The sequence below is a fragment of the Somniosus microcephalus genome, chromosome 13, assembly GCF_052327205.1.
Source record: "Somniosus microcephalus isolate GS21.2 chromosome 13, FLI_Smic_1.0, whole genome shotgun sequence".
Classification (NCBI taxonomy): domain Eukaryota; kingdom Metazoa; phylum Chordata; class Chondrichthyes; order Squaliformes; family Somniosidae; genus Somniosus; species Somniosus microcephalus.
The window spans coordinates 176,329,716-176,353,146 of NC_140999.1; the positions used below are offsets into that span (position 1 = coordinate 176,329,716).

The window sequence follows — 23,431 nt, forward strand, 5'->3', positions numbered from 1 at the left end:
GAACATTAAAATGTGTCAGCTTTGGCTCAGTGGTAGCACTCTTGCACCTCTGAATCAGATAGTTGTGGCCACAAGCCCCATTCCAGAGACTGGAGGACAAACATCTAGGCTGACACTCTTTCAGTGCTGCACGGTTCGAGGTACAGACTTTTGGATGAGACATTAAACTGTGGCCCCACCTTACCCTCCCAGGTGGACATAAAGGGTCTGATTTTGTGGATTGTGGGGGAAATGGTCGGATTCCCCGAATGTGGGGTTCTGACCCACAAAAAAATGGGTCAGCCAGCTGCACGCAATTTTCCCTCAAGTGGCCAATTAATTTCCAGCGTGTGGACAGCTAATTGTCCATTTCTAGTCAGAAAGCCCCACAGTATGATGTCATCATTCGTGGTGCTTTTAAGGTCCACAGCAAGCATTGCTTCCTCTGTTGGCTTCCAAACGAACCATACAGGATGGCAGAGGAGCCTGCAGCAGCTGTGGCCAGTGCCAGACCCCGAGCTGCCTCCAAATTCGACGAAGCTTCACTGCAGGCATTATTAGATGGGGTTAGGGCCCACAGGGAGATCCTCTTCCCTAGGTCAGGCAGGAAGAGGCCTCCCACTGAGACCAAGGCTGCATGGATGCAGCGGTCAGCAGATGTCAACTCGAATGTGCATGTAACCTTGGCATCACATCTCTAACTCCTTCCTCTACTCCCCCACAGGACCATCCAGAGCCCCCGTCCCCACTGTGTAGGAGGAACAGGCTGTGCAGCCAGACTCCTCAGAGGAAGCTCCAACCTCTGAGGGCGCAGCGTCAGCAGAAGTAAGCGCACCCAGCACCAGCGCAGACACTCACACCTCGGGGGGACCTTCGGGACATAGAGTAGTGTTGTGAGCTGTGAAACACCAGGTGACAAGTGAGCCTCAGCAGATTCTAGAGACAGGGACAGCAGTGGAGAGTCCTCGTCGGAGGGCGCAGGACTCTGCCAGCTCAGCTCAGCTGCGCTGCATGTCGACCCTCTGCCTTTGGGTCCATCCGCAAAAGAGGTGATGGATCTTCATGCAGATACAGGAGTCTCTGGCAGGTTTTGTCTCCAGGGTCGCTGCGAGTGTGGAGCGAATGGAGGAGTCCATAGCGACCATGAGCAGAGCCTTTGTGGAATCATTGGCGCATGAATGCATCACCATGGAAAGGTTGGCAACCTCCATGGAGGAGATAAATCGCCAGGGTACGGAAAACATGGTGAGTGCTCATAAGAGAATGACATCTCTTGAGGAGCGTTGGCCATCTATTGAACAGAGAAACCAGACCTTCATGGAAGTCCTTCTGAGTAGGACTGCCAGTGCAGAAACGGGTCCTCATGGCCCCCTAAAGCACAGCAAGGTGCTCTCAAGCCACTTCCAAGCGCTGGCCCCTTCTGGCCTCTGCAGCTTCAGGTGAGTGAGCAGCAGCCTGGTGCTCCTGGTGCTCATCCTGCTGTTCCCGCCTCTGCTGCTGGAGATCCTCTAATGGCAAGAAGGGAAGGAAAAAAAGGCGTCCCATGCTTCTCGTAGATGCCTCCGCTGAGGAAGCGCTGAGTGAGGGTGGCGAGAGGGGCTTCCCAGGAGATCACATTGGAGAAGTGTGTGAGGCTCCAACCTTCCACAGCTGTGCCTAAGCCTTGAAGAAGTAGCCCCAAGCCTGCAACAACAAGGTCCTTCAACATACAAATGCTCTCCGATTAAATCGCAGCTTTCCCGAATGACCTGCAGCTGACAGCAAGCAAGCCGGCAAGCTTCACGCCAGGTTTCATCAGCGGGGATCCCCGCAGGCATGTTTAGCGTGGGGAACCCTTGAAAATAGCAAGGGCCCCTTAAAATGGCATTAAACACGCAGAGAAACGGCGGTCCGAAAGTCGGACGGGGCGGGGAATCAGGCGGGTGGGGGGGGGTCGCGACCCCCTATTTCTGTGAATTTCAGCCCCATCCCGCCTGAAAACCCGCCCGGCGGCTGGCAGAAAATCGGGGCCAAAAGATCCCACAGCACTATTTGAAGAAGAACAGGGGAGTTCTCCGGGTGTCCCATCCAATATTTATTGCTCAACCACCATCTAAAAACCGGGCAGCACGGTGGCATAGTGGTTAGCACTATTGCCTCACAGCGCCAGGGACCCGGGTTCAAATCCAGCCTCGGGTGACTGTCTGTGTGGAGTTTGCACATTCTCCCCGTGTTTGCGTGGGTTTTCTCCGGGTGCTCCGGTTTCCTCCCACAGTCCAAAAGATGTGCGGGTTAGGTTGATTGGCCATGATTAAAAAAAAAAATTGGCCCTTAGTGTTAGGGGGGATTAAATACGTGGGGTTACGGGGATAGGGCTTGGGTGGGATGGCTGTCGGTGTAGGGACCGGGTGCTAGGGTTTGGATGATCAGCCATGATCTCGTTGAATGGCGGAGCAGGCTCGAAGGGCCGAATGGCCTACTCCTGCTCCTATCTTCTATGTTTCTATGTTAATTGGTGATTAGGGTCCCGACGGCCAGTCCCGCCAGCGGCGGGCGGGACTGAAGCGGGTCGCAGAGAAACAGTGGTCCGAAAGTCGGACGGGGCGGGGAATCAGGCGGGGGGGGGGGGGGTCGCGACCCCCTATTTCTGCAAATTTCGGCCCCATCCCGCCTGAAAACCCGCCCGACGGCTGGCAGAAAATCGGGGCCAAAAGATCCCACAGCACTATTTGAAGAAGAACAGGGGAGTTCTCCGGGTGTCCCATCCAATATTTATCGCTCAACCACCATCTAAAAACAGATTATTTGGTCATTTATTTTGTTGCCGATTATGGAAGTTTGCTGCGTTTCCTACATTAAAACAGTGACTACACTTCAAAAAGTACTTCATTGGCTGTAAAGCACTTTTGGGCATCTTCAGGTCATGAAATGCGCTATATAAATGCAAGTTCTTTCTTTCTTAAATCACTATGCACGTTTTTTTTTTTTTTTAAATAATCTTTAATTTTTAAAAAACAATCAATTAGCCTCTATCCACAGAGAACCAATTTTTATTAGCAGGAACTTTGAGATTATTGTAAATGAAAGGCAGATTATTATTTGAATGGCAATAGATTGAGAGAAGGGGAAGTGCAAAGAGACCTGGGTGTCCTTGTGCACCAGTCGCTGAAGCTAAGCATGCAGGTGCAGCAGGCGGTTAAGAAGGCAAATGGTATGTTGGCCTTCGTAGCAAGAGGGTTCGAGTACAGGAACAAGGATGTCTTGCTACAGTTGTTCAGGGCCTTGGTGAGACCGCACCTTGAGTATTGTGTGCAGTTTTGGTCACCTTACCTGAGGAAGGACGTTCTTGCCATGGAGGGAGTGCAGCGAAGATTCACCAGGCTGATACCTGGGATAGCAGGAATGACGTATGAGGAGAGATTGTGTCGATTGGGCTTATACTCACTGGAGTTTAGAAGATTGAGAGGGGATCTCATCGAAACCTATAAAATTCTGTCAGGTCTGGACAGACTAGATGCAGGAAGGATGTTCCCGATGGCGGGGGAGTCCAGAACCAGGGGGTCATAGTCTAAGGATAAGGGGTAAGCCATTTAGGACTGAAATGAGGAGGAATTTCTTCACCCAGAGAGTGGTGAACCTGTGGAATTCTCTGCCACAGAGGGCGGTGGAGGCCAGTTCATTAAATATATTCAAGAAAGAGTTGGATATATTTCTTAAGGCTAAAGGGATCAAGGGATATGGGGAGAAGGCAGGGACAGGGTACTGAAATTGGATGATCAGCCATGATCTCATTGAATGGCAGAGCAGGCTCGAAGGGCCGAATGGCCTACTCCTGCTCCTATCTTCTATGTTTCCATGTTTCTATGAAATCTGGTTAGTTGATTTTAACCACACATTGGTTCATTCAAAATCTTTGCATATTATTAAACCCAGAGTAAGCCCTTTTAAATCAGTACTGGATAAATACTTTACCAGGTTAATCAGAGTTCTGCTAATTCTGGTACTTCAAATCATTCTGCTGTGAGGATTGTAAAGAGTCTATTCAAACCAACGCAAAGACAATTCATTTTTTTGTTTTAAAACCAGATGGACCACAGAGGTTGTCCAACAATATTACTGATATATTGAATAACAATTTTTCTAGGTTTGGGCTGATGTCATTTCATTTTTGTTCTCCAAACCCTTGATATAAATAAGATAGTGCAACACAACTGCATTACAAGAATCCTTTCACAAATGTAATAGATCCACAGCTCAATGGAATTGTAGAAAGAGCTTTAACAACAGATCAGCACCAGGGGTAGTGTAATCACTGAAAAGCGGTTTTGCCATTTTGCCATTTGCCAAGGGACTGCAAGTTAATCAAGAGTTGTGCATTTAACAAAAGGTTGTAAATGAAACTCCAAATATGCATTTCTTTGTTAATTACTACCCAAATATACCGTTGTACACCAATTCCCATAAATATCTATATGCCAGATCTGTAGTGATTTGCAGGGAGGAGATGGAATTAAATGCTAACAGGTATAACAATGATCTAGAAATCTCATTCACAATTGTAGCTCTTTTTTGGCTCTCTAAGCTTACTACAAACCCTGGTAGTACAGCCACTGGTGCATTACTTACAGCAGGTAGCAACGACTGCATGTTTTGGTTGGAATCTGCTATTGTTGCCAGGTAAACCAAATTTCTGTGCAGCATTTGTTGGTATCTAAGAAATGGAAGAACACAGGGAAAAGGTTTTTTTTAATTCATGGAGGAATGCATGTAATGTAAATCTTTGCAATAATGATAAGAATGGTAATGAGAAACTCACATGTCTTCTCATTGGTTGGGTCTGGCCCTGACATACAGAAGTGTATCTGAAAAGAAACCGCTTATGACTGCTTTCAGGCGGCCTCCTAATACAGGATCAATTTGAGTCATTAATTTATAGCTCAAATAGACATTAGAAGTGGCTTTTAGCACCCTTCCCAGTCAGATTCGAAATGTGGCTGTAGATGGCAGTCCCACATAGATCACTTATGTGAATGCATTATTAAGTAACCATTTTTTCTACTCCATATTTTATTTCATTCAATGGACCTACACTTGAGTGAATTATTTGGTAATAAATATAGTAAAACAAATGAATCAGATATGGTGAATTACAGGGCGACATATCAGGAAAATGGTTTAATTTTCAAGTTGACCAAAACAAACTAAAGTTAAAAGTTGACAATACCAAATATGTCCAAGAGCTGAACTAATCTATGGTCATGTGCTGAGTTAGTCACCAATTCCAGTAACAGGATACAAAATTAAAAAATGTCATCTGCATTTTCCCAACCCTCTTCTTGCCCAACTCTCACTAAATTGGCCTCTGGGTATAAAATAGAGAAGGTTAAATGACTGGTCTAAGGAGCTAGCACTGAACAGTGATACAAAGACCCTTGTCCTCTGACACCAGGTAGATATATAGACATGATGATCATAATACCAAGTTGGCAAGTTGGAATGTGAACATCTTTATACAAATTAGATGTATTCAGACAACACAAGGCATCCAATATTTTACATTCTAAACAAGGGTGCGGCTCAAAGGCCAGCAAATAAAGAACAGCAGCCATCTTTTGCCAGTACTTTGCCTCAATGAAGCAGCTTGTAGTGAATCACCCACCAGCTACCCAAGATACTGGCAAGAACAAGCTACAGAAAGGAACGGTAATGTCAACTTTAGAAATCATCTTTTTAGCTGTCATTATAGTTTATTGCTTCCAATGAATTTCTGGGGTCCATTGCAGAACATTTTGGTGAGTCCCATCCTTTAAGGCCCCTGGGGACATTTCCTAATATACCTTCTCCAGTTGCTCTTTCCTGCCAACAGAAGGTTAATGGCTTCATCAAGTAAAATGACCGTTAGTGTTGGGAAGTCCAAATTTTGCTTCACAAGAGTACTTGGTTTTGATATAATTAAGAAGCATACTCCTGCTTAATGTTAAGACTAGTTTCTCCGCTCCCCTTCCCATTCTAAAAAAAAGTCCTTAAATTTGACACTAAATTTGTTACAGTAAAGTTAACAATGATTGCAGCAGTTTTCTTCCAGGGACCTGTGTTCTATGTATCGATATTAGATTTAATTGGTGATTTCCCTTTTCATGTAAACCATTACATTCATCAGATCTCATGGTCCAAAAGGGAGCCAAGGCTTGGATGAACTTCTATGACAGATACACCTTCTCCACAGGATGTCCTTTGTACATAGCAGCATGTCCCAGGAGATAAGAAGCCCTGAGCTGTGCCAAAATGAGGAACAACGATTGTAGCAGATGGTAGAGCAACAGGGCAAATCCTGCTCAGCGACTGCATAGGCTAGTGACTACACACAAGGTTGCCCAATGACAACCTCCACTAAGCCAGGAAGAGCGCACTTCCATGACTATTACCTGGGCAGAATTTGAGCCATAAACAGAAATGGAACAAGAAGATGGAATACAAGGACCAACCAGAAGCCAAGGACTTGAGACTATAGTGTTACAAACTAGGCTTTAAAATAAACAACTAAATCAATTGATAGATGTGTGTCTTATTTAAGAATGGCTGAGAGTAGAGGAGAACTGCTCACAAAATTCAGAGTAAATGGGAAGCTTTGTGAATGGAGCCTCAAACTATCAGTTGTGAGAAGGCAAGTCACAAATTCAAATCAATTCTACAAATTCATTCTTACTACTTATTGTACTTTTGTATATAATTTGAGATTAACTTTTTCTACATTAAGTGGTGAAAAATTAAGTAACTCTTATAATATCTATCTCATTAAAAACTTACAAGCTTGTGGTGTGAAAATAGTAAAAGGACCTGTGGTAACTTTTCAGATTTGATTCTGCCATATTTATCCCTCAATCAACATAACAAAAAACAGGTTATCTGGTCATTATCACATTGCTGTTTGTGGGAGCTTGCCGAGTACAAATTGGCTGCCGCGTTTCCTACATTGCAACAGTGACTACACTTCAAAAATGTACTTCATTGGCTGTAAAGCACTTTATTTCATCCGGTGGTCATGAAAGGCACTACAGAGATGCAAGTCTTTCTTTTACAAGTACTCGCTGCATTTTAATAATGTACATTATGATTTTTCATTTGACTTTATGTTAGTTTTAATGCTGTTTCACGGTCTTACAGTCTTCACTCAAATCAGCCAGGAGCCTAGGACAAAATATTTTGCAGACATTCCTATGGGTTATATCAGCCACTATCAATGACTAGAAGATATACATAGATACATAGAAGATAGGAGTAGGCCATTCGGCCCTTCGTGCCTGCTCCGCCATTCAATGAGATCATGGCTGATCCTTTAATTCAGTATCCCGTCCCCGCCTTCTCTCCGTAACCCTTAACCCCTTTTGCCCGTAGAAATATATCTAATTCCCTCTTAAATATATTTAATGAGCTGGCGTACACTGCCCTCTGTGGCAATGAGTTCCACAGGTTCACCACTCTCTGAGTGAAGAAATTCCCCCTCATCTCTGTCCTAAATGGTTTAGCCCTTATCCTTAAATTATGTCCTCTAGTTCTGTTCTCACCCGCCAAGGGAAACATTCCTTCTGCATCCAGTCTGTCTAGACCTGTCAGAATTTTATACACTTCTATGAGGTCCCCTCTCAATCTTCTAAACTCCAGTGTGTACATCCCTAAACTACATAGTCTCTCCTCATAGGTCATTCCCGCCATTCCTGGTATCAGCCTGGTGAATCGCCGCTGCACCCCCTCCATGGCAAGAACATCCTTCCTCAGATGAGGCGACCAAAACTGTACACAGTACTCGAGGTGTGGTCTCACCAGTGCCCTGTACAGCTGCAGCAAGGTATCCCTGTTCCTGTATTCTAACCCTTTTGCTATGAAGGCCAGCACTGTAGTATCTGGCAGATCTACCACTTAGATTCCAGCCACCCTTTCAACACAAGGCACTTCATCTTCTGAGCTAGCTATGTATGAATTTACAAACATCTCACCTATAGCGAGTGCCCATGCCCATTGCAGTGCAGCTTGAAATCTGAGACTAGAGCATCTGAAAATGTAGAATTCATTTTAAATATAGTTACTGACCTACAGTTATAAAGTTGGCACTAGGCATACTAAAAGGGAAAAGTCCAGGGAGTAATCCCACCTCCCCAATATTACAGAGCAAGATAATATAATAGACCAGCATTATTTTGTTTGATGCATCGAATGGTTTAGCAGCACAGAAACTCTCAAATCAAGTCCTCCTCCTTGGGCCCCTTCCCCAGGCTAGGCTGTGCCAGTGACATCACTGATAACAAGGAGCATCAAAATGGCTTGTGAGCTACAATGAACCCAGCTGATTTCCCAAACAAGTACAGGTTCCTGGATCAGCTGACTCCCCGAGCAGTTCCTGCTTGCTCCCTGCTGTTTCCTTTTAGACCACTCTAGAAGACGAGATGCACTCCATTGGCAATGTTATCCATAGCAGTAAGAAAATATTACATTTTTACTAAAATGGGAAAAAAAATCTACTGAGTCCATCATAATAATTTACTGCAATAATGAGGATGTACTTTGATGAAGAAGTACTTCCCCAGACTTTCCTTCCCCTTAAATCATTTAAGGTCTGGTAACGATATGTGCAACATTGCACATCATCCAATACGGTTAGTACTCAAGGAATTACTCCCCAGCTGAAGGTGCTACTCTCTGATAAATGCTCTGACAGCTGTCACTCCCATTATTTCATTAACTCTTGCTTCTGGTGTGGTGGGGGAGGGAAAGACAGAAAATTGGATCATCGGAGTGGCTAGGTTGGACAGAATAAAAACTAAAATACGAAGAACTAATATGATAGTCCTCTCCCACTTTTAATGTGGGAGAGAAGGAACAACCAGGAAAGAAATAAAGAACAGAAAAAATTACAAAGAAATAAATCAAACAGAGAAAAAGATATTCAAGTTGGCAAATATAATAGAGGGCAAGTAAAAAAGGGGTGATCTAATTGAGGTGTTTAAGATGATTAAAGGAATTGATAGGATAAATAGAAACTATTTCCTCTGATGGGAGAGTCCAGAACAAGGGGGCATAACCTTAAAGTTAGAGCTAGGCCCTTCAGGGGTGATGTCAGAAAGCACTTCACCCAAAACGGTAGTAGAAATCTGGAACTCCCTCCCCCAAAAAACTGTTGAGGCTGGGGGTCAATTGAAAATGTCAAAGCTGAGTTTTGTGTTAGGCAATGGTATTAAGAGTTAGGGAACCAAGTCTGGTAGATGGAGTTAAGCTACAGATCAGCCATGATCTAATTGAATGGCGGAACAGGCTCGAGGGGCTACTCCTGTCCCTATAAATAAATAAATACTTTGGGGGTTAGTTGAACTTCACATGCTGGGCAATGATACCCACCATCACATTTTACCAAAACCCTGATTTATGTTTATTGAATTTTAAACACCCAAAAATACCAGATATTACATTCAGTGAATAAAAGATCTGTTATTTAGTAATGCTGAGGGTCTGTCACCTGACCTTCAAGTTCAAGATCATTAAGCTGGCAATACCATTTTCTGCACGTCACCAAGTGCTATTGACATCAGTAAAACCTTTGAATCAAAGAAAGCTCCTGCAATGGCAAGAAAAATTATTGGAACGAAAAATTATTACCTGATGTAATAATCAGCCATGATCCTATTGAATGGCGGAGCAGGCCAGAGGGGCTGTATGGCCCACTCCTGCTCCTACTTCTTATGTTATGTTATGTAAATGTATTAATAAAGCGAATTTATGGTGGTAAATCAGTTATGTCATCTGAACCCAGTGATTTCATTAACGTCACTGGAGTATCTATTATCCACCATACAAATACAAAAAGTCAGCACACACCAAATTTACAACATTCAACTGGATAAGATTGGCCTGGTTACATCACTGTCCATGATGCACCATTATTTTACCCCATGGACAATGCACACTTCCAAATGTCAGCAACATTCTACCAAACTAAAGGCAACACAAGAATATAAATCATAAACAAGATTCCCCCATCAAAACTAATGTGTTGAAGAAAACCAAATTCCAACACACTATGCATTAACTCAACCATAATACATTAGTGTAAATAGCCTAATTACCTTTATAATTTGTTCATAATCAGTTGTACAACAGTTTCAATTTCACACGGTTGAGAAAACCAATAAAGACATTTTTTTTGGATTGCATTTTGTAGAATATAATGATCAGCTGGTTGTGTTTTTTTATGGAAATATAGTTCAGGTCTGCTGCTGGCTCATCCCTGCCCAGTGGAAATTGCAAACTGCTCTACAGTTTATTCTACTATCACAGAACATTGTACCATGCCTACAATTTGTATGTCTTTACAAAATAAAAAGGTGAAATTATTTTTGAAACCAAAGGCTGCATTTAGGCAATGCAGGTCTTGTATTAGTGACCAAATCAGCACTAGTGAAAGTCCAGCATAATGATTACCTGTAATAGTCTGCCATTATTCAAAAAGGTACCGAATAATACATATTAGGGAGGGAGGTTCAATGGTACAAGTCAATCATGGGATTCAGACAGCACCGCAAACCACAAAGCAAAGTGTGAGTAGGTTATACAATCAGCAGAACCCAAAGACTATTACAGGCCATTAGTACACTCAGGCATTAAAAAAAAAAAAAAAATGTTCTTGGGTTTTTCTTTTCCGATAGTGAGCTTTCCTGTTTAAGCTTGTACATCCCATTTCCACAGCAGTCTTACACCCTTGGTATCATGCAGCTTCTTATCATAACAGGAAGAGGAGAAAGTTTTACAAGAAAATACATGGTCACTTGCCAGCAAAAAGACATATTTGCTGAATTATACATTGTGTTCCACAATAATGGTCACCATCCTGTAGGGATGGTAATATTCCCACTATAAGCCTTAACATTTAAAAACCATCGAGTCAGAGTTAAATCATAAACAAGGCTGTTAAATCCACAAGAACTTGTAAATTTGAGTAACACCAAACTTTCTATTGCTGTTACAATCTCAATCCCGCTAACTATACCCATCTCTTGTTAACAGATAAAGATATCAATATTTGCCATTTCAATCTATTACTTTTTATTTAGTACACACCAAGAGATGTATAATAGTACCAGAAAAATATACTGGATTGAACATTTATGTTGGCCAAAGATCTCCACATCAGAGCTGTAGTGGTCTTATTGATCCAAGACCCATGATCCCTGTACCTCTGTCCCAGGTCTGGTATTTGTATTGGGCTCTACTAATAAATATCATTCTGAGAACACAACCCTAAATTGACTACATTGTATTATCTTCAGACATATTTCCTCAACATCAAACCTTCACCTAAGCAACCTCACTCAATTCCTTCAACCACTCATACGTATAAATGTCAGGCCCTTTGCATTCACAGGTGCAGAGGTATGTGCTCAAGTGTTCTGCAGCGGTGAGGAGGTTAACTCAGCCTGTACTATTTTGGCAACTTTATTTAAAACAAAGTTCAAAATGACAATTAAAAAAAAAACTTACTGAGAACATTCTGCAGTTTTGCCTTTGCTCTGGTAATCCATGATACACTGTATCAAATGATTGTTTTCATCCAACATCTAAAATCAAAAATCATTAGAAAAGTTTAGTTACATTGAGGAGCCACAAACCAAATATAATAGCTAATTTAGGACTGTTCACATTTAAATATTCACTTCACTGGGGTACAGTACCGATGAGCTATTAAAAATACAATGCTCATGGTAAACTGAAATAATGTTTGCAGACTAGCCTGCAATTATTACCTGACTTTTAACCACGTGAATGGCTCATTTTACAGTGTTTGAGTTGCAGCTCAACGGTACTGTTACGACCTGTCCTGAAAACTAGCAGAAGACCCTTGGATACGGTGTCTATTTTGGTTTGCTGCTCTAGAACAAAAAATAACACTCCGGACTCACATCACTGCAGAATTTACAGACTGGACTTCTGCTTCGGAGTTTAAAAGTGGTTTCTGGCCCATAAAGGATACTGTTTTCTGTTGGTAGCTGAGGCATCCTTGAGCTGATCACTTGAAAGCAACTAATATATTTATCAGCCATACACAAAATGCTTGTGTAAAGTTCCATCTCAAATTCTACAAAATATAGGAATCATGGTTTTAAACACACTCTTTGATGATCTGGTCCAAATATCAATTCTTCATAATGGAAGAATGGTGTTCGCCTCTTCTGACACTGTACCAATTAATTACTGGTCTTCAGCCAACCCCGCAACAGACATCACTGCAGGAGTTCCTCAGGGCAGTGTCCTAGGCCCAAACACCTTCAGTTGCTTCATCAATGACCTTCCCTCCATCATAAGGTCAGAAATGGGCATGTTCGCTGATGATTGCACAGTGTTCAGTTCCATTCGCAACTCCTCAGATAATGAAGCAGTCCATGCCCGAATGCAGCAAGACGTGCAGACGTCCAAAGATGTGCAGGTTAGGTTGATTGGCTATGATAAATTGACCCTTAGTGTTAGGGGGATTAAAATATGTGGGGTTACGGGGATAGGGTGGGATATGTGTTGGTGTAGGGGTTACGGGGATCGGGTGGGATATGTGTCGGTGCAGGCTCGATGGGCCGAAATGGCCTCTATCTGCACTGTGGGGTTTCTGTGATTCTGTGATTGTGATTCTGTGACGTGGATGACATTCAGGCTTGGGCTGGTAAGTGGCATGTAACATTCGTACCACACAAGTGCCAGGCAATGACTATCTCCAACAAGAGAGAGTTTAATCACCGCCCCTTGACATTCAACCATCGCCGAATCCCCCACCATCAACATCCTGGGGGGGGTCACCATTGACCAGAAACTTAACTGGACCAGCCACATAAATACTGTGGCTACAAGAGCAGATCAGACGCTGGGTACTCTGCGGTGAGTGTCTCACCTCCTGACTCCCCAAAGCCTTTCCACCATCTACAAGGAAGTCAGGAGTGTGGTGGAATACTCTCTACTTGCCTGGATGAGTGCAGCTCCAACAACACTCAAGAAGCTCAACACCATCCAAGACAAAGCAGCCCGCTTGATTGGCACCCCATCGTCCACCTTAAACATTTACTCCCTGCACCACTGGCGCACCATGGCTGCAGTGTGCATCATCTACAAGATGCACTGCAGCAACTCGCCAAGGCTTCTTTGGCAGCACCTCCCAAACCCACGACCTCTACCATCTAGAAAGACAAGGGCAGCAGGCGCATGGGAACACCACCACCTGCAAGTTCCCCTCCAAGTTACACACCATCCTGACTTGGAAATATATGGCCATTCCTTCATCGTCGCTGGGTCAAAATCCTGGAACTCCCTCCCTAACAGCACTGCGAGAGTACCTTCACCACACGGACTGCAGCGGTTCATGAAGGCGGCTCATCACCACCTTCTCAAGGGCAATTAGGGATGGGCAATAAATGCTAGCCTTGCCTGCGACGCCCACATCCCGTGACCAAATTTTAAAAAATGAATCCTCAATCAGTTGATCATTAAGAGTGGGCCAGTTTAGTTTTGTTTGGAGTTGAAAAATTTGTGCTGGGACAGACATTCAATCATTTGAGAAATATTGTATGTTATCTCCCAATTATGGCGCATATGGTTTAGTGAAATCCAATCATTGGGGACTCCACAAAACAAAAAAAAAGTAAAATAAAAATAAAATTGGCACTCTGTAATAGAAGGTATGTGTTTGCTAATTATTCAGTACGTTGTGTTTACAAGCTTTCATCCTGCATCAATGCTAGTTATTTTCATTTCCTGTTTCCAGACACTAGTTTTGTATTTGAGCATTAGTCAGGTGTTACAGTAAATTATTCTGTTTTCTGACATAAATGTAAAATCAAATTGAGCACACACTAAAATCCTACCTTTTCATTGTGTACATTTCCAGCATTTTTCTTCTAGAAAACTTGAATGTTAAGACCGTACAGGTAAAACAGTTGCAAGCAACAGGGGGTTTGGAAGGGAGTGAAAAATCAAGCAGCCACATAAAATGAGTGGTTCATTCTGTTGATATAAAATGTACAAATAAAATGTGAAGCAACTTTATTAATTGCTTCGAGTGTGTTTAATTTCTCAATTGAATAGACAGCCTTTCCCCACACCCATCCAAATGGATGACTGCTAACCAAATAAGCCATAGATCCCTAGTTATTTTTAAATGGAGTATTCACCTGCCCTATTCCAAAATGACTAAAGTTCCCATGTCATATCTATCTTATTTGCAGCTGACCTCGTTAAAGCTGTGTTAATATACCCCATCTCCCAGGAAAAGCAAGATGGCAGAAAGGTACAGAAAGAAAGAAATTATGCAAATATTAACACTGGTGACTATTTGGCTAATTATGCATATTTTTGCACCTTGTAAAGGGAGATCAACATTTTTATTTTGCTATTTGATCTCTTTGTGCTCAGATATGTTGTAGTTTGAAGGCACTGTTCATCGAAAAATAATCAGTTCAATCCTATTACAGTCGTATGGCATTAAATGATATTTGATCTGATTAAATGAGATTGATCTGATTAACCGGTTACACATTTTAGGGGCCAATCCGTGTTACGCAAATACATATAGAAATGCAGTTAACATGAGGCGAGGTTGTTCACATCGGCAGTGACAGAAACAGATGCGAAGTGGTGGGTGTTTAGCAACAATGCTCCCTGTCCATCGGATGGCAGCACGATGGTTTGCTGAGCAGGATGCTGATGAGGTGTTGATTGCTGTCTGCACGGACACCTTTTCTTCTTCGCCATTATTAATCCGCTAAACTACCAACGTTTCCCCCCCCCCCCCACCCCCCCCCACCAGTCCACTCACCTCTTCCATCGACACCAGCCTCTCCTCCATCATCAAACCCAAATACCCGGCACAGAACTGAATGCTAAGCACCATCTGGATAAAGTTTGGCGATTTTTCAGCTCGGTTTGGGAGAGGGAGAGGATGAGGTATAGGAGGGGGGGGGGAAGGGAAAATCAAAATCAAATGCTTGGGCGCCCACAATATCGTCATTCCCAGCTAACGGTTTAGGCAATAACGCACCTGAGGTCTCAAGGAGCTTTATTCAGTGCTAAGAAAACGTCTCCCTCCTTTGCAAAAAAAAAGCAATCCCATTTACAAGAATTATTAAACTATTCAAAGATTGCAAGTTTCAGTTCATTACTTAGTACGGTCCATTACGTTTTTAGGCTATTTTAATAAAAACGAATGACCCAATTTGGAACAAAAAAACGCACAACTGCGTTCCCTGGTACCATTTTGACGTTTCCATTCCTCACTAAAAGTAGCACTTTTATTAAACAATTACTGATCGCATCGCTTAACGCGCTACATATGTTATAGGTTTCTAAAAAATAAAAACATACATGAATGCAGTTTTTTTTAAACTGTATTTGTTTTTAGGAAATGTGCAAGACAAATAAAATCACTGAGTGGTTTATTGGCACTCGTATTTCAACCCCTGCATTGAGCAAATTACAGTGCAGACAAGTAACTGCACATTTGACGTTATTTTATAGAAACGCACACGTTAAAACAAATTTCACGTGTCAATAATAGAGGTGCAATCGTTTTGCTATAAGTAGACGTGATCGGTGCTTTACAGAGGGGGCAGATAAAAAATCAAATATATATAAATATTTTAAATGACATTAAACAGTGCACTGGCTCCTTAACCCCCGTTGCCCCATGTGTCTGCACTATCACACCTTGCTTTGTTCAGAGCTGGTGCATTCACAATCCTGGAGAGAGAGAGGGGGGGGGGAGAACCACTACTGTCCCCAACCAGGATCCTCAAATGATCAAAATCCCGCATTTCAAAATTGAAGGAGATTCTCACAAAAGGAGAAATAAATACATGAAAATTTAGGAAATCGCACTCACAAAAAGGGAAGGAATTAAGTATGTTTTTTTCCCCACACAAAAAAAATTGGGAATTTTGCAGATTTGCCACAAAGGATTACTGAATCAAATCAAATATAAATAAGAAGACGTTTACCTTTTGAATGGTGGCTTGGGTGACCTCCCCTTTCCCCCGCTGGCGAGCTGATGCAAAGGCCACGGACATGATTTTTTTTTTCCCTATTAGATTACGAGGTTATTTAATTGAATGGAATTGAATTGAAATCCCGACTGAGACAGAAGCAGCCCCGGTGAGTGCGGATTGTGGTGGTGGCTGCAGCGAGCTGGGGGCAGTGTGCAATGTGCAGGGAGCAGCGGCTGCAGCTGCGAAAGCTCGCGCTGTGGAGCGGCTGTTTAAAGGGACGGGGCAGCGTCCTGAGGCTCCGCCCCCTTCCCCCTCCGGCGGCAGTGGTTGGCGCCGAGGCGGAAGGGGCGGGCGGGATGATTCGGCGTTTTTAGGGGTGGTGCGGTTGCTCCTGATTTCGGTTTCGCTCGAGCGCTCCGGGTCGGCGGCTGTCTGCTTCAATCCGCCTCACTCGTTCTCCTCACACACACACACCACAAACAAACCATGAGCGCTAGCTACGACCGAGCCATCACCGTCTTCTCCCCGGACGGGCACCTCTTCCAGGTGGAGTACGCGCAGGAGGCGGTGAAGAAGGGCTCCACGGCGGTGAGTAGTTGGAAGGATGAGGCCGGGGCCTAGGTCGGGGTTGGGGGTATGATGGCGGAGATCAGTTCCCGATTCCTCGGTGAAACTCGCGGCTTTCAATGCGACCGGAAATCCCGCGCTCTGCTCCCATTGTCGGGCCAGGCCCAGGCTCCTGGGCGAGGTTTGTGGGCACTTTCAGTTTTGATTTGTTGCAGTAGAAACTCTCGCCTCTGAGTCAGAAGGTTGTGGGTTCAAGTCCCACTCCACAGACTCCAGCGCAAAAATCTAGGCTCCGGTTCAGTGCGGAGGGAGTGCTGCACTGTCCAAGGTGCCGTCTTTCAGATGAGATGTTAAACTGGGTCCCGTCTGCTCTTAAGTGGAGGTAAAAGATCCCATGGCACCATTGTGAAGAAGAACAGGGGAGTTCTCTCCAGTGTCCTAGCCAATATTTATCCCTCAATCAGCATCACTAAAAACAGACTATCGGGTCATTATAACATTGCTGTTTGTGGGAGCTTGCTGTGGGCAAATTGGCTGCCGCGTTTCCAACAGTGACTACACTTCAAAAAGTACTTCATTGGCTGTAAAGTGCTTTGGGATGTCCTGAGGTCGTGCAAGGCGCTTTATAAATGCAAGGCTGGCTTTCTTTTTAAAAGTCAACCGGGAAAGAGTTATGGCTCTGATTTAAAACTGCAGAGTCACTGTCACTTCTGTGCAGTGCTGTCAAACTATCAGGGCAATGTTAGTGAGATTTGAAGGAGCCAGAGGGTGATCGATTCATTGCACACCAGTCCCCACAAGGCTGAGCTACGGACTCTGCAGCTCCTTGCAATGCCTCGGCTCCTCTAGTGCCCACTACCAGAACTGCATCTGCTTAGGACATTAATGTTTGTGTCAGATTTTACCAGATCTATTCAACAACTTGTATTTATATAGCGCCTTTAACGTAGTAAAACGTCCCAAGGTGCTTCACAGGAGTGTTATAAGACAAAAATTTGATATTCAGCTTGAATAATTGCACAATTAAAAAAGAATGATTATTTGCATTTTGTCTTTACATTTTTTAGCAGGTGTACAGATTGGATGAAGAGATTAAATGCTTTCTGAATGTACAAGTCAGTTATATCCCTTGGCCAATAGTTTAGCAGGCTTAAAGCGTCCCAGTAGATCAGCGATGTCTTATCTTTTAAGAACTGACAGACAGAAAATTGATTAGTCAAAGGAGAGCGCCAGCTACGACCGAGCCATCACCATAAATACCTAGGATAGGTTCAGAATTGGGTACCAGAAATGTTATTCACCACATCATCAAATCTGGCCATATTTGATTACACTGTTATTTGGGATCATGTGATGCCTATTAAAGTATAGTCACTAGGTTTCTATCAGATTATAAGCCTGTGATCTCAGATCAGAGAGGCATTCTTAAATGTAGTTAATCAAACTTTAACAGAACATTTTAGACTAATAGCAGCAAAATGAATTCCTGAACATCCATTTTTTCTCCTCTCTGCAAAGCATAGTCGGTTTCTTGTGTGTGTGAGAAAACATTTTAGAAATGTAAGCTAAATTCAACTTTGTCATCTATAATAGATTCTAGTTTTTCTTTAGGGTTATTTTAATAGAACTTTTGCAACTGTGCAAAATGGTTTCCACTTTGCACCAATGCTAAAATTGTACTGTAAACCCTCGGGAGAGAAGCAATGAGTCCAGAGAGAAACAGTATAAACATTTAAATTTTAACTGTCAAGATGGGAGCTTTGCATATACGTGTAACCACTTGTCTGTGAATGCAGCATTAAAAACTAAATTTCACTTTACACATGTTGCATTCACACATCAGTAGTACTGTACAGTGATGAGAATGTTGTTTTGAGACTAACCCTTTTAATATTTCATGTGATAGGTTAGTGTTCGAGGAAAAGGAATTGTTGTCCTTGGAGTGGAAAAAAAATCTGTAGCCAAATTACAGGATGAAAGAACTGTAAGGAAGATCTGTATACTGGATGAGAATGTTTGCATGGCTTTTGCAGGTGAATATTAGTTCCTCCAGTGTTGAACGTCTGGGATCATTTGGGTCACTGGAATCTGTCTAAATATTCCTTTGCAATTGGTTTAAAAATCAAGATGAACTATTTGTTCCAGGCCCAATCACTGCTCTATTAAGCTTATCTCAGCCAGGGAAACAGGCCTCCGTGCTTCTCAGAGAGGGGAAGAGTAATGAGGAACAACTCAGTAAGCTAGGGCTTTTAAGGCTCCAAATACAATTCAATTCAATTTTATTTGCCATATGTAACCAGTACAAGTACAATGGAATGCTTACTCCCCATGGGGACACGTCAGCTATTTTTACAGCGCCGTGTTCAGAAAGTCAATTCTTTGGCATCCAGTGGCAGTGGGAGCACGATGTCCCTCAGCCGCTCTGTCCTCGTCACCGCGGCCTCCTCCTCACTGTTGCCGGCTCGGCTCCACGTGTGGTGGCCTGCTTCTCCCGCTCACCCTCTGGCCACCATTCCCGGCTCCCCTCCTCCCAGTCGGACTGCAAGTTGTCGTGGCTGCTGCTGCATCCCGATGCGCTGCGCTGCCTCCACCCGACTCGCCGAACACATCCTCCGGTCGCCGCGGCCTCTACCTCACTGGCGCCGGCTCCACGGTCCGACGGCCCGGGCCTGCTTCTTCCGGTCCGGCCGCTATGCTCGGCTCGGCTCCCCTCCTCCCGGTCGGAATCCCTTCCCGCTGAGGAGCAGCCGGCCGACGTGCCCTAGCGGCTCGACGTGGCTGCGTCCCGATGCGCTGCCTCCGCAGAGCAAATAGACCTCAGAGCGGACTGATATGGACGTACCTTGGATTTTCCAACGTGCTGCAGCGCTGGCAAACGTGAGCTTTGATAGTTATTATGGCAGACGTGAATGTGTTTCGATGCCGACTCTGTCAGCGAGATACCGGTGTAGCGAAGCTTGTGGAGGAGCAGGGCAACTCGGAGAGCAACTTCCTGATTTCCGAGTTTAACCGTGCGGACGCCGGACGTTGTTGTCCGATTTACTCCTTAATAACCATGAACACTGAGCCTCACCATTGTTCTTACCTCAAAATCCGAGCCAATATTTTGCCCCATTTGGCGAGTTTATTTAACCTTAGTTAGCGCCCACCAGTTTCTCAAATAATTGGGCAGACTTTACATAGTACATCATGAGCTGGAGTAGATCTCTTGCAACATGTTACAGGAGAATTAATAATTTCTCCAACTATCTCGAAACATAGGGGCTGGGTTGATGGAAGATCCAAGACTGTAAAGGGGATCTGTGGCTTGTGTATGATCTGGTGCTACACACTAGCTTTAAAAAAAAACACCTGGAAGTAAAAAACAGGATTGATTCATGGGGGATCCCATATTAATAGGACTTGGTCCTGATCTTAAATTGAATGAGTTATAGTTCAAAAGGACCCTTTGACAAAACCAAAACTTGCAAGAACAGGATGGTGATTATTGTAGTTTGAAGTTATCAACTATATTTTCTTATTGCTCAGACAGCACTGAGAAAACCTGGTCTTATAACTGTCTTATCTCAATATATTGTTCTTTATTATGATAGGCCTTACAGCTGATGCCAGGATAGTGATAAATAGGGCTCGTGTAGAGTGTCAGAGCCATAGACTCACGGTGGAGGACCCAGTCACAGTTGAATACATTACACGCTACATCGCCAGCTTGAAACAGGTAAATTTTAAAGAGGTTTTTTTTGTTGTAGGAATATTCCACCATACATCATGTAATACACAGCTGCTTAAAATGTTACTGTTTAAGTGGACAAACAAATCTTGCGTCATTTGTAACCTAGAGATCTGATGATTCACATTCTGCTTTGTCATAACACACAAAACTACAGCATTTGCAATAGCCTGAATGCAGTAAACCAATGTACACTGCCAACTAAAAATCAGTCTAATTTTGTTTGTGGATCATTTTCACCCTGACATCAAGTCGAAGAGGTGGCTTTATTGTTTCCTTGGTTGCATTGTAGGACAGTTCAAATGGAATTTGATCAAAATATATAAAAGATGAGGAAATTGTAAGTTGGACCCTATACTTGTCTAACTACCTACTTGACACCATAATTATTGTCCTAGGTATGTTAAACCCAAAATTTCAGAGTTTGTAAGTGTAGCATTGGAACTCTACTTTGCATAGTTCCCATACAGAACTTCGTAGAGAGGAGTGTACTCTGTTTGAGCTGCTTTGCTCTATTATATTGCTTAATTTATGTTGCTAGATAAATTATTTTTTAGCACAAAATATGCTTTGAATTATCAGGAATAGAATGTACAGCTGACTTGTATTTATTCTCTCTCATTTACAGCGTTACACGCAAAGTAATGGGCGTAGACCATTTGGTATTTCTGCACTGATTGTAGGTTTTGACTTTGATGGCACTCCAAGACTGTACCAAACTGACCCATCAGGCACCTACCACGAATGGAAGGCAAGTAGTTTGGCAAGTTTAGTGAGCCCAGTTTAGATTTTGACCGAAGGTTGGCTCAGTTTTATTTTGAATTCATTGTTTATTAGCACAACACACTTTGCAATCAAGCCAGAGGTCTTTCTTATGCTAACTTTACTATATTTCTTAATATACCAGGTGAAGGACATTGTTGCTAGGGGGCCTTCTAGACACTAGAGAGGAATTCATTGCCATCAGTCTGGGCTGGATTCAAATGCAAGATGAAAGATTTGTGTGCTCACCCACTGCCCTTCTAGACCACCAATAGTGATTACTGTTTAATACCTAGCAGAAGATAGAAAATTAGAAGATGTAAATTTTAGTCTTTCAAGTAGAGTGAATGATTTAGCTTAAGTTATAAAGTTTAAACGGAATGTTACAATAGTTTTAAAACTAAGTATTGTCCTTTTGAAGAGTGAGAACTGTACAAATTGCCCGCCTTCACACCATTTTGTTTTGAATTTAGGCTAATGCCATAGGAAGAAGTGCAAAGACTGTCAGAGAATTCTTGGAGAAAAACTACACCGAAGAAGCCACTGCAACAGACAGTGGTACCATAAAACTCGCCATCAAGGCTTTGCTGGAGGTGAACTGTTTCAATAGAAATACAATGGCAAATGGGTTTCACTTTGAACATAGTAACCCAAGTAGTGCATAGTGGCAATGCTATCAATATCATCCTGTGACTCTGTATGTGATCAAAATGGTTCAGGAATTCATCTTAATGCAGCTTTTGTATTCCTATCAATATGGGATTTACCCCACAAATCAATCCTGTTTTTTTTTTTAAAAAGCTGGTGTTTATACTAAATTGCATATTAATACTATGGTTCCTATTATTCTAGATTTTTATTAAACCTGAGTTATTTTAAAACCAAGCAGGGGAAAAAATAACTTACTTGCACTAAACTTTTTTGTTAGGTTGTACAGTCTGGTGGAAAACACATTGAACTAGCAGTGATGAAGCATGATCAACTCTTAAGGGTAACCGCTGTAATATTTGTTGTCACCTGCATTGATTCTATGTCTGTCTTTTGTATGTTAAGCTGGTCAATTTATTCTTTATTGATTAAGTATTTAACTTTGTTTCTCCGTTCCTGTTTTTCTACTCGTTCCATTAAGCAAAATCTTTCCCCCGCTCAATTCACTAAAAACAAATTCTATATAATCAAAGTTTAAAATTCTGATACAACTACCTTAATAGCTCCTCAGTCACCCCACTATACCCCGTAAACAAGTAATTTTTTTAGTAACACAAGGATAAATAAATACAGCAATGTTGAGATTCAGATTTCACATCAAGTTCAATTTTTGGTTATTTAAGTTCCCTGGTCCTCAAATACAAGAGGCCACATTTGAACAGCCTAAACAACCTAAGTCCTATGCTCCCACCCCCACCCTGCTCTATCTCCTTTTAGCCTCCTCCTGGTTGCACCAGTTCCCAGATGCACTAGTACCAGTCATAGCCATGGTTCTGGATCTGCAACATTAACAGGAAGAGTATGCAGCTCAGAGCCCCTAGTCATACTTGCATGCAGCAGCAACTCTCAGAAAGTCTCTTCCCACCTAGGCCTGATTCCTTCCTGGGCAGCCCCAGTACTCCCCTCCAGCTGGTATAATGCGTCATTTGTTGTGTGCCCTGGTCTTTTTAAAAAATGTAATAATCAGAAGAGAGAAAGGCAGACAAACCGAGAGAAGCAAACAATTAGAAAGTAGATGTGTTACAGTAAGGTAACTTTTTGAGCAACACAGGACTTAAATTTGATAACTTCAATAAATTTCAAAGTGTACTGGAGCAAGAGCATGTACATTTACAGATATATTCCTTGCAATACCTGTTAATGCAAACTGTAAGATTTATGCTTATGCAGTTCTAATATTAGTAAAGCTAAATTCTAAGTTTATCTTTGTTCTTGTAGATCTTAAATCCCAAGGAAATTGAGAACTACGTTTCAGAAATTGAAAAAGAAAAGGAAGAAGCTGAAAAGAAGAAGGCACCAAAGACCTAAAGCACAATTATACATAAGATATAGTTCTGTGTTCCCTGTTTTTATCATGGTAAAAGCTGAGCATTCCACATTTTACTAATTCCTAATCGACTGGAATAAATTGAAGAATTTTACATTGTAAAACTACTGAATATGACATTCTTTCCACTTTCTGAAATCACTGACTGTTCCTTCAGAAATTTTACTTTCTGAAATGATTGAGCTTCCCAACTCTGCCTACAGGCCAATCTCTAGTTATGTTGTGAGTCAAGCATACAATCTAGGGTTTTGCTTAAAGAACAAAAAGAATTGGTCTAACTTAATTGCCCTAACAATGAATTAGTTTGGTTAAAGTCAATGAATGAGGAAGACTATTTAAGTTGTTTACCTTCACATAATTCAGATTAATCAATCT

At 42.6% G+C, this 23,431-nt stretch overlaps 2 protein-coding genes across 7 annotated transcripts in view; one reads left to right on the plus strand and one right to left on the minus strand.

Moving 5' to 3' along the window:
* Window positions 1-16,321, minus strand: part of LOC147108802 (calcium-responsive transactivator-like) — a 90,209-nt gene extending 73,888 nt beyond the window's left edge. For all 6 annotated transcript variants that reach the window (XM_086005648.1, XM_086005649.1, XM_086005650.1 and 3 more), the window contains exons 1-3: window positions 15,975-16,321; window positions 11,485-11,561; window positions 4,585-4,669 (exon numbers count right to left, since the gene is read on the minus strand). In XM_086005648.1, the coding sequence (XP_085861774.1) occupies window positions 4,585-4,669; window positions 11,485-11,561; window positions 15,975-16,043 (231 nt within the window). In that variant the 5' untranslated portion in view covers window positions 16,044-16,321. The remainder of the gene's footprint in view (window positions 1-4,584; window positions 4,670-11,484; window positions 11,562-15,974) is intronic.
* A 10-nt stretch (window positions 16,322-16,331) lies between these two features.
* LOC147108803 (proteasome subunit alpha type-7) lies at window positions 16,332-23,160 on the plus strand. Its single transcript, XM_086005654.1, has 7 exons — window positions 16,332-16,550; window positions 18,436-18,562; window positions 20,123-20,247; window positions 20,888-21,010; window positions 21,495-21,614; window positions 21,950-22,012; window positions 22,948-23,160. The coding sequence occupies exons 1-7, from the start codon at window positions 16,449-16,451 to the stop codon at window positions 23,035-23,037; spliced, it is 750 nt and encodes a 249-aa protein (XP_085861780.1). The 5' UTR covers window positions 16,332-16,448; the 3' UTR covers window positions 23,038-23,160.
* The last annotated feature ends 271 nt before the right edge of the window (window positions 23,161-23,431 follow it).